Genomic DNA, 12946 nt, shown 5'->3' with positions numbered 1-12946 from the left:
ACTTAAGCTACGTAACCTTAGCTGGCCATCAATATTTTGCGAATGTTTATTTAACTAATAAAATCTATTATAAGTTTTCTTAAGCTAATAAGTCTACCTTTTCTCCGGTAAGTTGCACGCTATTTTCAAGCCGACACTCCTCTGACTCTCCGACCTGATGCCTGGACGCGAGTAGCTAATTAACGTCGGCACCAGTTAGTTCTGTTGGAGGGTGGGAGGGGGCGGTGGTATCTACCCCAAAGAGTAGATACGGAGCAAGATAGTTATCTGCCTCAGCACTCGCGACACCCAACGCAGTGCAGGACTGTGCTGTGATGCGGTGGTGGTGTGTATTTGCAATTTAAAAAAAAAAAAACAACCAAAAAAAAAACGACATTTGAAGGAGCGGCGGGTAGGATTTAGGAGTGGCGGGCCGCCACTCCTAAATGAGTGTAGAGGAAACACTGAGCCTATCTTAGCATAGAGACTAGAAGGTTTCAGAGTTAACCAATGTAACTATTTTTTTACCAAACAGAGAGGCAAAGTCATGAAATTACCTGCAATCTCAAAATTACATTCGCTGTTCCACACGGAGCAATCTCACATTTACCTGGCTTCCTGAACAGTGTTCCTGTAGTTTACCAATCATCGGCTAGTGGTCTGAAGATGATAAGCATCTGTCCAATATTTTTGGGGGTTCTGGTTTAGCCTGCACATATTTGGGCCAAGACTTTCCTCTTTGGTGTGTCAGTAATTTCAGCTAAACAGATATCTGCATATGAATGCAGATAAATTTGAGAAAAAGCTAATAAAAAGATAAATCAATGTCACACAATAGTCAACGGGTTCTGAAATTGCATTTTGCATAATTCTGCAAGTCGATCCCGCCTCCTTTACTCTTCATGCGGACTGTTTACCCGCCATTCAAACGTGATTGGTTTAAACTAATCAGGCTACAAACGGAAACCAGAATGCTTCCGATAGCGAAATCTTGCCTACAGATACTGTATACATACACAGATATGTGTTTATAGACATTAGGGCAGGGATACTCAACATGTTTTTGCCTGGGGCCACTTCTGCAAAAAGTCAGGGGGCTGGGGCCAGTCAATAAGCAAACATTCATATTTATTTTATAAATAATTAGCTTGGACCTCTGTCGGGGTGTCCGGGAGAAGCTCCCCTGGCATTTCAAAAGAAGAAAAAGAAAAAAGCGAAACAAGCTATATTACATTCAAAGTACAAAAGAAATTCCCAGTTTCCGTTTCTGTTATTACTGAAGTCTATGTGATTTGAAATCTTGATAGTCTAACAGCAGGGCCTTTTAGCCTGGATTCCTGTTGTTACATATAACTTGCCAGTGAATCAATGTTACAGGTGGTAATGCTACACTCAAGTGAGCTGCTGAATTAAGTGTTGTTCATCAAGAAAAGGTTACAGCACTTAACTTCCCCGAAAACCACATCTAACCTCTTTCCTCTTAACCATCTCTTATTCTAACTCAGGAAGGAGCCAGGCAAGCAACCTATTTGGTTGTTATCAGGCCATTAAATGGCCATTATCAGTGGTAATAATTGTCACAGATAAGGGTTATTAGGGGCCTGCCACACCTACTAATACACAGTGAAGGCAGCTATTGGGCCATGAAACTAAACTTTCTGCCTTACAGGGCTGTCATTTCTCCCATATACAAGAAGGTCTGCATATAGGTTGCAGTGGGAGGGTGGATTGGACAGTGATGGGACTTTCACCTAGGAGACTGGGGTTTGAGTCTAACTATTATCTTTCTCTCAGCCTAACCACATCATTCTGGGGCCTAAACCTTTGAAAAAGTAAAAATGAAACCTAACAAACTAGTAACACCCCTTGGATGGGTTGGTAATGGCCTTCTGAACCTACTGGTAGGTATAGTAACCCCCCACTGACCCATATCTATGAGGCTTACAACCACAGATAGAGGCCATTTAATGGGCTGATAACATCCCGATTGCATGGGCAGCCGAACTGTTTCCCCTTCCTTCCAGTCTTTATAAGATAGGTTAATAGCCTCCTCCACTCTGTTCAATGCAGAGTGGTATCAAATTTCCCATCTAACTTTTAACAAAAGAGGAAATAAAGCGTATTACTCCAAAACTTTGAACTATTCTTTAAATATAATCATAAACCTAACCTCTATCATATGCACTCGGCAGACGTACAGTGCACACAGTCAGCCACGCGCATTGACAAAGACCCATCATTTGCATAATGCCAGTCAGAATGTCCCCAAATTTCCCGAGCCAGTAGCCCTCTCCATTTCCTCGCCCTCCATTCAAGGTACAAACACATTAAGGTTGAACTCCTAATAGCCTGTGTGATGGATGCCGGAGCATAATGAGCTCTTTATGAGACTTAATACCTACTGTTAATCAATGGACATAGCAGGGCACTTTTCAATACTACCTTCTAAGCATTTTAAAATGAGCCCTCGTTGAATAGATTGACTCACATTTTGGTTCCTTCACTCTCTTTCTCTCCCGACTCATTCTTCCTCCATCCCAGCATGCAATTAGTTACATCACATATTCTGAATCAAATGATGCCTATTCTTTAGAAAGACCAATACATACGGTCCAGAATGGGGAATGGGGAGATATTTTGATGAAAATGCAATGCTACGCTGTAATGCAGTGGGTGGACCAGACTTTCCTCGGCCCGGAGCAATAGAAACATGGATGACCTATTTATTACCATAAATATCCAATACAGGCAGCTGCTGGAAGCGTTCCTGTCAATTACTGCTGGTTGTTGTATTGTTGTACTTTGATCTTTAGCTGCTAATGTAATGCGTTGCTCAAGGCCGCTGCACTAGTATCATGCTGTATTAGCATCATGATCATGTATAATCTGCATCCACAAGTATAAGATTTGAAAGGATTAAAAGTGGGCTGGTCGTGATGCAATAGCAATGGACAGATGAGGCGTAAGCACAGTGAGGGTGATGTCTTGTTGCACATGTTTAGCTGTGTTACAATGTTGTGTGTTACAAGCTGAGTCAGGGCCGGGGTAACGCTGTTATCTCAGTGCAGGTACCTCCATACTGTATATGTGCATTTGTTTTGTTTCTGGGTGTTTGTGATGTTGTGTGTGTATGTGTGTGTGTGTATGTGCATCTGGCTGTGTTTGATTATCCCTTACAGCCTCTAAGGGAGCGGGATTCATTCTCACTCTGATAATGAGGGAGAGACTAGCAATGCCCTCAAGTCATTTCTCCTCTTCTTCCATCCTTCCTGTTGCATCCGGCTGTTTTTCTTTCTCCCTCGCCCTTTACCTTTTTCCAGATAATCTGCCTCTCTTTCCATCATTCTGTCCATCTCTGCTCTCGGCTTTCTTTCCACTTCTCTGCCTCTTCTTGTCATCGCTGTTTCTGTATTCATGCATCGCTGACATCAGTTTAAGATGACCGGACCCTGTTTGAGTCACTCTTTCTTTTTATGTCATGGATTTAAATGCAGGCTGGCCATTTTTACCTCAGCCTCGGTCGATGGCTGGCTCTGTTTCTCCCTACAATAGCCTTACTTATCCCACATCAATACTCCGATGTGTTGTATATTTGCCTGGTTGCTCAAATGTCCACTCGCAGCGCTCCCTCTTACCTAACTTTCCCTGTAGATTCTCCGGGAGTGCAAAGCAAGAGTGAGTCACAGCAGTGCATCCATTAATTTTCTACCAATCTTTCGCTTTCTTTTCCACTCTCTCCATCTCTCCCTCGCTCTGTCTCTGTTTTCCAGGTGACTGAAGTGGAGATTGACATTACGGAGGCCCGCTAGGAGGCCCCTCCATCTTCCCCCCCCACCACCTTCTCTTCCCTCTCCTCCTCCGCGTCCATCTCTTCTCCCTGCATCCCTACCCATCCACGCCACCCGACCTCAGAATGGATCTGAAGGATCGCAGGCACCGCTCCCTGACCAGGGGTCGCTGTCCCAAAGACCCCCAGTACAACACCTCCTCCCTGGATGCAGATGAGTGCCGTGTGCCTACGCAAAAGTCCTACAGCTCCAGCGCGAGACGCTCAAAGCCTTCGACCATGAGCAGAGGCTGCACTATGGCGGCTGTGTGTGACTGACCTCGTTCACCACGACGAGGCTGATGAGTACTCCAGGCAAGGTGAGTTTGGGGAGTAAAGCATTCCCTTAAAATGCTTTATTACACTGTAGCTTTGGTTCTTGATCCATAGAGTGCTGGACTGGAGATATGACATGGAAAATAATGTCAGTTTCATAACTTTAAAGGAGGAGTTCAACATATTGGGAATTATGCTACATTTCTTATTTCTTTCTTTGTTGCTAAGACTGAGATTAGAATATCGATGCGACTTACATGTTTTCACAAGTGGTCAATGCCATTGTCAGCATGTATATATGCATGCACATGGTGTCTTTGTGTCATTCTGTGGTTACTCCTCCAAACGCTAGTTTTGTGGCAGGGCAAAGTGCCTTATTGATTCGAAGCACACCTAAAACTTAAATTAAACATAGCTTATACATCAACAATATCAATCACAAGTAGGCTACACAAACAAACTGGCAAGTTTCAAAGGCAAAACACGTCTTTTGCTAGACACTTTTCCCCACAAATACAAAATGCTAATGTTATTAGCACAAGAGTTTTCCTTTAGGCCAGAGTGAGTCACACCTAAAATGCGTCTTTCTGGGGGCTTTATTGTCTTCACAATTAGTTGTTTCTTATCTGTAAAATGAAAGTAAATAAAGCTTTGTTTCCACTGAGTGCATGCCATAGGTGTGTCATCAGTTTGACTCAGAAGTATAAATCCTGCTTAACTGTGTAGATACAGCCAACAACAGGTTAACTCAATTTAGCATAAAAAATGTCTTCACAATTAATTGTTTCTTATCAGTAAAATGAAAGTAAATAAAGCTTTGTTTCCTCTGAGGGAATAGTTTTCAGCTTGCAAAAGTAAACAGGAGGTCTGTGTCCCAGTGGCGTGTATGCCTAGTTACATTTCTGGGGAGGTGCATGTCAGGTTACAGCATAGATATATGCATTGTGTACACCATAGGTATGTCACTGAACCGTATAGCTACAGCCAGTAACAGGTCAGTTTAGTTTAGCATCAAGAAAGTGATCCTTGTTCTGCCAGAAGGAAGAAAAAAAGCTCCTCTAAAGCTCACTTATGAACATGTTATGTGTTCAGGCATACTAACAAAAAACATTTAAAATTGACATGGTTTTACAGGGTGTTTTGCACAGAACTATATATAATGTTTTTATACGATGTGTATTGATTACAAAAGCAACGTTACAGAGCAATAGAGGTGCTCATAGGTGGATTTCAATGAGCATTTTTGACTGAGCCAGGCTTGCCATTTACTTCTGCTTCCTGACTTTGCACTAAGACACGCTAACTTGTTGCTATTGTTAGCTTTATATTTAAGGCTCATTTTTGGTTTTAATGTTAGAAATGTAAGGAAGGAGCCTTCTGTCTGTACTAGCCGTTCATTTCATCCATACTTTTGCATGTTTATGGATAGATATGGATATGGAGATATGGACAAAACAGAGCATTAGCACCAGGGATCATGGAGACAGCGTAGCTTAGTTTAAGCAAGATGTGACAGTAGAAGACAACAAAGACGAAAATGGCATAACAGAAAAAGTCTCTGTAATACACTGAAAATAAATCTCCGTCCACATGTCGCAATGTATATAATTGCCTCTCAGGCCACCGCCGTCTATATCGCTGCCACTGTTAAAAGGCACATTACTACACCCTCTTCCACAGTCTCCTTGTCTGTTGTTCTGTAAAACTTTTTGACTCTGATATCTAGTGCACGTGGAAGAATGAGGGCAGGGATCTTTACGACTTAAAACAGACATACGTATCTATTTTCACATGTGAAAGAATTGTAAATAAGCCCTTACTTCACCTCAAAGACATGAGAGCGGTATCAGTCTTGTCATCTCACTCTCGGCAACAAGGCTAATGAACACATTTCCCAAAGATTTCATTTGCACAAAACACATTTTATCATTAAGCACAGATGGAATGTGTTTGCAGGCCAAAAATGGACTTTATGAGATATACGGTTCCAGGGTTATAAATCTCCCTCTAGATTCAGCACATACAGTAATGAGGGCTGTCAATTGCAGCTAAAAAGCAAAACTCGAACCTCAAGGATGTAGCAGTTTCCTTAACCAATGTACCAATTATTTCTGTTTTCAGTGCAGCTCCAGTAGGCAAGTCATTTTCTGTCCAGCACATATGGTTGACCCAAGCATCGCTGAACAAATTTAGAGCCCTTTCACTCCTGTAATGTGATTCTTACACTACTTAAACATCCACATCAGTCACATTGTTGCGCATGTAAAGGTTTTCCAGTCATATTTTTGTGTGTTTCTTGCAAGGTCTCTGTGGCGAGCCGTTAATGTAATCAGATGGTATAAATGCTGCACTTTGCAGCAGAGGACCAAAGCAGACCTTTAGCACTGGAAAGCCTGTCATAATGAACTTCTGTATCCCCTGGTGAGCGAGTTAGCCGATAGGCCGATAGGTCATCTCTAAAGGGGTGGGCCTGCTCTCACAGGCATGTCTTTAAACTGTATGTGTGTGTCCGTGCATACTTGTGTTTGTGTCCATGTGTGTGTGTTGCAGAGAGACATGAAACAGGCAGTATTGATCCCTGGCCAGTGAAAGGAGTCAGACTCAATGGGATTGATCTGTACTAAGCTCTGTTTTCTCTGCATGGACACAGACAGGAGAGGAAGAGAGCTCAAGGCGATACAACACACTAATACAGGAGAGACCATCAAGGACCCGCTGACATATATATATATATATATATATATATATATATATGTATGTATATATATATATATATATATATATATACCGCTGACCAGCTGGACCCGCTGACATATATATATATATATATATATATATATATATATATATATATATATATATATATATATATAATATATATATATATGTATGTCAGCGGGTCCTTGATGGTGTTATCAACATTATTATAGCTTGAAAATTGTCAACATTTTTTGACTTTCTGTGCATTGTTTTAAAAAAAAAGCAGAAATTGCTCAATAAGATGGATGAAAATGTTTAATGGCACACACATAAAAACGGAAAGAAAAAAACAAAAAATGCAACAGAAGAGAATATTTCGTGCTGTGGAGTCAAAGGTAATGCCAGAAGATGGAGGATTGATTGGCGGGACGCACCAAAGACTGGAAGTCAGTGGTGTGTGCTGTCCGGACACACTCCACTGCTGCACTGAGCTGACCTCACACCAGGCGATAGCTGGTCGATACCACAGTCCTCTCAGCCTATCAGCTCCCTCGAAAAGCCCAGAGCCACAGATGCATCGTGGGAAGTGTGGCCACAGGAGACCAACAGTGTTGCAGCACCATATGGACTGTGACACCGCGGGAGGAGGAGGAGGTGGAGGGAGAAAGAAAAGGAGTTAGAGTGAGAACGGCGAAGGGAGAGAAGCAGCAGATGAATAGAGTTTTCTTCATCTTTCACCCAGATATTTTTGTAACTAGTACTCGAGAGAGAGAGAGTGAGGGATCGCAACAATGTGTTCTTCTTTTGAACAGCTTGTAGTTTGCAGGCAAGATGGTAAGAGTAGACAGAAACTTTCAAACTGTAACTCCAAAAATTGGACTTAAGGAGGACTGAGTTCTGATAACGTCCTTGTTGTTTTATTGAATATCCACCAAATTGTTTGAAGGGGAGTTTTGATATCTGAACTGACCTGCGTTATTAGTAATTCATGGGCTAGTCGGGCCACACTAGAAAATATGATTAACTTTGATTAAATTATAATGATGTTGTTCCTTTGGTTGGGTGAGCCATCTTGGCGTTTCTGCTCTTCGTTGAGAAGTTTTGAGGTCATCCGACGCTATCCTCAGAATGTAATGTTGCTTTAGTGGTCATGTGTAACTTTCAGGTCTGTGGTGTGTTAATGCATTGACCAGCCCTTACAGCTGTCGTGGATTTATGTGTAAGACTAAAAAGGGAGTGAGTCATGCATAGGTGGGACCGAAGCACCCAATGAGCATGTGAATTCACATGGCAACATACGTTTAACTGTTGCAGTGTTTCATATTGAGTAGCTTATTGACTAACCTGCAGAAAAGTTAATACTCCGGTGACATTTTTCTTCATGATTTTGTTGCCTCTACTTCATTATCCTGCACATGCAAACACATCTTGGGCACAAAATGCACATTTTTGCAAGTCAGTGTCTTTGGGCTGTTTCGGTAATTCTGAAAGATGATTTACATTGAGTTATGCAGTGCAAATTATTAGGAGTATACCAGATGTCCTCATGATGTGTCCAGAGCCAAATCAAGGATTTTGGGATGTGATTCGTCGACAACACTCTAAGAACAGGAACACTTTTCTGCAGTGATCAAAACAATCTTAAGCTTTATGATAGGTGTCTGAAAGAAATTAGTGCGTTTTCTCGCTATTTTTCTGCACAGTTGCTCTGCTGCAGCCTACTGTAGTTGTACTCCAAAGATATCATTGCCTTCTAAAATAACTTACTGCACATCATTATGCATGAAAAGCTTCACTGGAATTTCAGTGTTTCCTGAAGCGTAAGTTCAACTTAAAAAGGAACATCATCTCCCTTTGGAACCATATTTGGAGTGTGTTTGGAGCCATTTTGGGGATGCTGTATATTTGTGTTTTGCTACTCTGTGCCTCCCAGGCAAGAAATATATTCTGTGGACTTACCTCCCAGTCCACTAGGAAACAGTTTGCTGCTTTAAAAGGAGGTGAGGAGGAGCTGATGTTAATGACCTTCTATTTAGGCCTGCCTCAAGTCCACATGCTGATAATGTAATCCTCCCACATTGAACATTTTTGTCCCGTTTCAACAATTTTGACTTTGTGGGCCAAATTGTGTCCCAAGTTTGCATTTGCACATCTAGTTGCAGAAAAAAACAGAATGGCGTCTTTATATGTCTTGTGTGCTTTATTTTATTAAGGATACAAGCTAAAGTATGATGCTGACTGTACATCTGCACGACAGACATAATACTACAAGTTTTACCTTACATTTATGTATTGTGTAGATTTGAAGTTCCCAAATGTCATCTGGATGTTAATTGGTCAACTGAGTTAGATGTGATCTACACCCCTGAATCATCATGCATAAGTCAGACTTGCTCAGCAGTTTAAATCAGTCTAGTGTTGTGCCCACTGACATGTATTTCTCCCATTTAGAGTAACAATTGACCAATCAGAGCTCAGTAGGTGGACTTAATAAAGGGAGCATCATCTTTCCTTAGAACTACAGTAGCATGCTACCTAGCTACATTTATTGGAAATAGCAACAGAAAATGGTGACATCGATACAGCTGTCAATTAGCGTGTGATGTGAGAAAAGTCTCTACAACCTGACAAATTTTGAAGTATGAAAAAAAACATACACGAATATCTTGTTTAACATAGTTTGTCCACATACCATTAAAAAAGCGGCTGGAGGTAGATCTGGTCTTTCTCCCTTACTGAGAAATTTACTTGTGATAACTTTTGCTCTTCACTTTCTGCAGCACTGTTTGCAGTAAGTTGACCAGTGAAAGAGCAGTGTACCTCAAGATGACTAACGTTAGCCTCAGAGGAAACATCCCTGAGATTCAGCCATGTATGTTTGGGCCTCAGTCAGACCCAGACTCTGATGAGGAGTCTGGTGTGCACCAAAATCAAATGTAGCAGACTTATAAGTTGGAGTTAGCATCGTAGCTTGTAGGCTAACATGCAGTGTCTGAGAAAGGGTTGGCTGTCACCACATTAGCATCTGTAAAAATTACAAAATAACTTCTACAATGAGGTTTTTTTTTTTCAAGTGTAGCTCCAAGGTCTGGTTTATATCCAAAAACATCACACTCTATCATGTTTGCTTTCAAAACTTGCCCACTTTAGTAGAGAAGTGTGAAAAAAAAAACTTGCACAGATACAAGCCAGTAGAGTCAAGGTCAGACATTTTAGGGGACAAAAACATTTGGAAAAAGAAAACATTTTTAAGTGAAGGGAGAATTTAAATTAACTGCGCTTAGCAAGCTCTACAGCCACTTTAAGCCAACTGAAAAAGACATTGGCAGAAAGGATACATCGCTTGCTATTGATTGGTCAGGAAAAAAAAATGAAACAAAATGACCCCTACATCCCACAAAGTAATCAGCTAACATTAACATAACGGCAGGCTAAATTAACGAATGGCCACTTAATTGCATTTTGGTCTGATAATATGGCTACCACTGAACAGAGTTTATAAATAACAATGTAAAATCCCTATTTCAAATTATGCAACTGCTGCCTCTATTTCACATTTCTGAACATAACGTGCACATTCTGATCAAATCATTTTTTCCTTTCAGTTTATTCTCAGTGTTTGAACGCTAGCTGTCCCAAACGGCTCCTTGCAGATTTTGATAAAGCGGGTTTGCTTGTGTATTCCAACAGACCCCCCGCTTTCATTGGATCTCAACTGCACTGTTTCCCCATTACACACTTATTACCTAGTCCGCTTGGATAAGCACAGCCAAATAACACATTCTTTCCTCACCATAACATGCAGCAGCCTGGAAAGCTCATTACAAGTGTTCACTATTTAACACCACAAAGCAACATATTTGGAAAACATCAGTGATCCCGAATAATGGCACAGGCCTCGTTCACGTACAAGCAGGAATATCAGAGAAGGCTTTGCCAGCATGTTTTGCTTTATTTTACATAAAATCACTCTCCTCTTTTCTTTTTTTCATTTTGGGCTGAATATGCATGTATCACTTCGAAACAGATCATCTCGTGACTTAAATACAAATGTCTAAACTTTAATATGCCACTCTGAGCACACTATACCTCTTCTTTCCGACTGCAGTCTCTCTTTGTTTGTCTCCAGTCTTTCCCTGTCTCTCTAATCTTCCACCCCATACTGTGCATCTCCTTGCTTTTCTTCCAGTCCTTCTCCGCAGCTCCTATTCAGCACATCCCAGGGGTGTGTCATCCCTGCAGGTCCACCTCTAGACAGCAGGCATTATCACAGCCACTGCAGTTTCTAGAAGCTTTGGCCTTTGCTTTTAGAAGGATCTAAATGAGCCCCTCTACATTCTCCTCCACTGCTTTTCCCCCAGGGATGGAAACCACACAGACAATCCACCACCCACCTGCCTGCCTTGCTGCCTGGACAACACTCAACATCATCTACTGTCCCTACCCTTTCTTCTCAGTCTTTCCATCTGTCACTTTTTTTCTCACTTTCTTTTATGTCCTCTTTTACTCTTCTGTCACACCTTTCATACCTGTGTTCTCTGTCTCATTCTGTTCCCCCCCACCCTTGCTGTTCCTGTATTGTTGCGTTAGTGATCACATCACATATTTGTTATGTCGAGACCCTCTCTGTGGCTCTGAGCATGAGAGTACTGTGTGTCTTTGTGTTTTATTTCACACAGGGCTTTTCTTTCTATGTCAGCTTTATAGGCTTGACCTCTTATCTTCATAGATTTGCTGAAATATGCACATACTGTATGTGCTAATACATTTAGACTTAGCCCATTCAAAGCCATAAAAGCCAGTGGCATGCATACAGCATAATCGCCATGTGAACCTCATTCTGCATTCCCTTTTTTCCATCGACTTTGATGTGACAAATGACGACAGTGGCCAATGATTGCTTTGTCCAAAAACTCTGCCAAACTCTGCCACTCGCATCCTGGCATGATTGCCTCCTCTGCCTCTATTCAAGACCGAATGGCAAGGAAAATGCACTGCGGAGTGGTCGGGAGGAGGCTGTATGCTAGAGAGCCATCCTTTGCTTCCTCTGTCCTCTCCATTCTGTGAGGAGAGAAGACTTCTAAGTATCTGCAAGAACAGCGGCGGCAGCCTCTCATAATGTGCCCTCTTCAGTAAGATTCAGGCACTAAACCTCACCCTTTAGAGCGAGCAGCTTCCTATGCGACATGTTTGCAAGGAGGATTGCGAGAGGAACCTGCATGACAAGGATATAAGTGTGATTTGTCACTTCATATCACTGCTTAGCAAAACAGATGTGTATGCAGTCTGCAAATATGCACTTTTAATACCTTTAAGTCAAACGTGTGCTGGTACCCAGGTTGTACAGGAGCATCGTATCCTCATATAATGTTTCATGCTACGAAAATGCCAACACATTCTCATCCCAAGTCGTCCCATATTTTTGCTTTGACTTGTGCATCTACATATACAACTCTAGATATCAACCTACATTTGCTGGTGGCATTCTGGGATGCCGCAACCGAAACCGGGATGTCATCAAAAGCACATGGTTAGGGTTAGCCCACAAAGGAATGTATGGTTAAGTTTAGGTAACAGAAGCATGCAGTTTGGTTTAGGCAAAAACATCATGGTTTGATTGTACATTCATACAGGAAGCAAAACCAGGCTCCCGGATGAAAGTCCTGAAAGTACCCGTCTACCGACCCTTCCTCCCACCACTCTATAAGCCCCCTCATGCTCCTTATATTACATTGTTAGTGGCAGTGTTTTAACCTGACACTCTCCAGCAGTGATTCATTCCAGCCGTGGTATCAACTGACACCCTCTGTCTGCGTATCATACTGTCATGCCAGGTGCCATCCTGCTGACCAGTGGCGTATCATAACAATGCAAAAGGCTCCAGCCAGCTTAAAAACTGATGTCGCCTAGTAGCATATCATACCATCATGAAAGGTGGCTTTTGGCATCGGTATCTTATGCTGAAATCGCTGGAAATTTTTAGGGAAGGAAGTATGATGAGGACTTACCTGAAAATGCCTTCACTCAAAGTTCATGGTTCTGAACACCAGTCTCCTGGGTGAAGTTCTTTGTTTTGTGACCCATCCACTACCCCCAGCCTTCCCCCCTGAGAAGGCTGCGGGTAGTGGAAAACCCCCCCCGATAGCTATGGTCAGTTGATTGCAA

The 12946-nt window shown here is 41.9% G+C and overlaps 1 protein-coding gene across 1 annotated transcript in view; it reads left to right on the top strand.

Moving 5' to 3' along the window:
* The first annotated feature begins 3892 nt into the window (after positions 1-3892).
* Positions 3893-12946, top strand: part of tenm2a (teneurin transmembrane protein 2a) — a 185447-nt gene continuing 176393 nt past the window's right edge. The window contains 3 exon segments of the mRNA XM_042493870.1: positions 3893-4021; positions 4024-4071; positions 4074-4125. Coding sequence (XP_042349804.1) covers positions 3893-4021; positions 4024-4071; positions 4074-4125 — 229 coding nt within the window.

Source organism: Plectropomus leopardus, chromosome 9 (genome assembly GCF_008729295.1).
Source record: "Plectropomus leopardus isolate mb chromosome 9, YSFRI_Pleo_2.0, whole genome shotgun sequence".
Taxonomy (NCBI): Eukaryota; Metazoa; Chordata; class Actinopteri; order Perciformes; family Serranidae; genus Plectropomus; species Plectropomus leopardus.
This window is presented reverse-complemented; position numbering and strand designations above follow the sequence as displayed.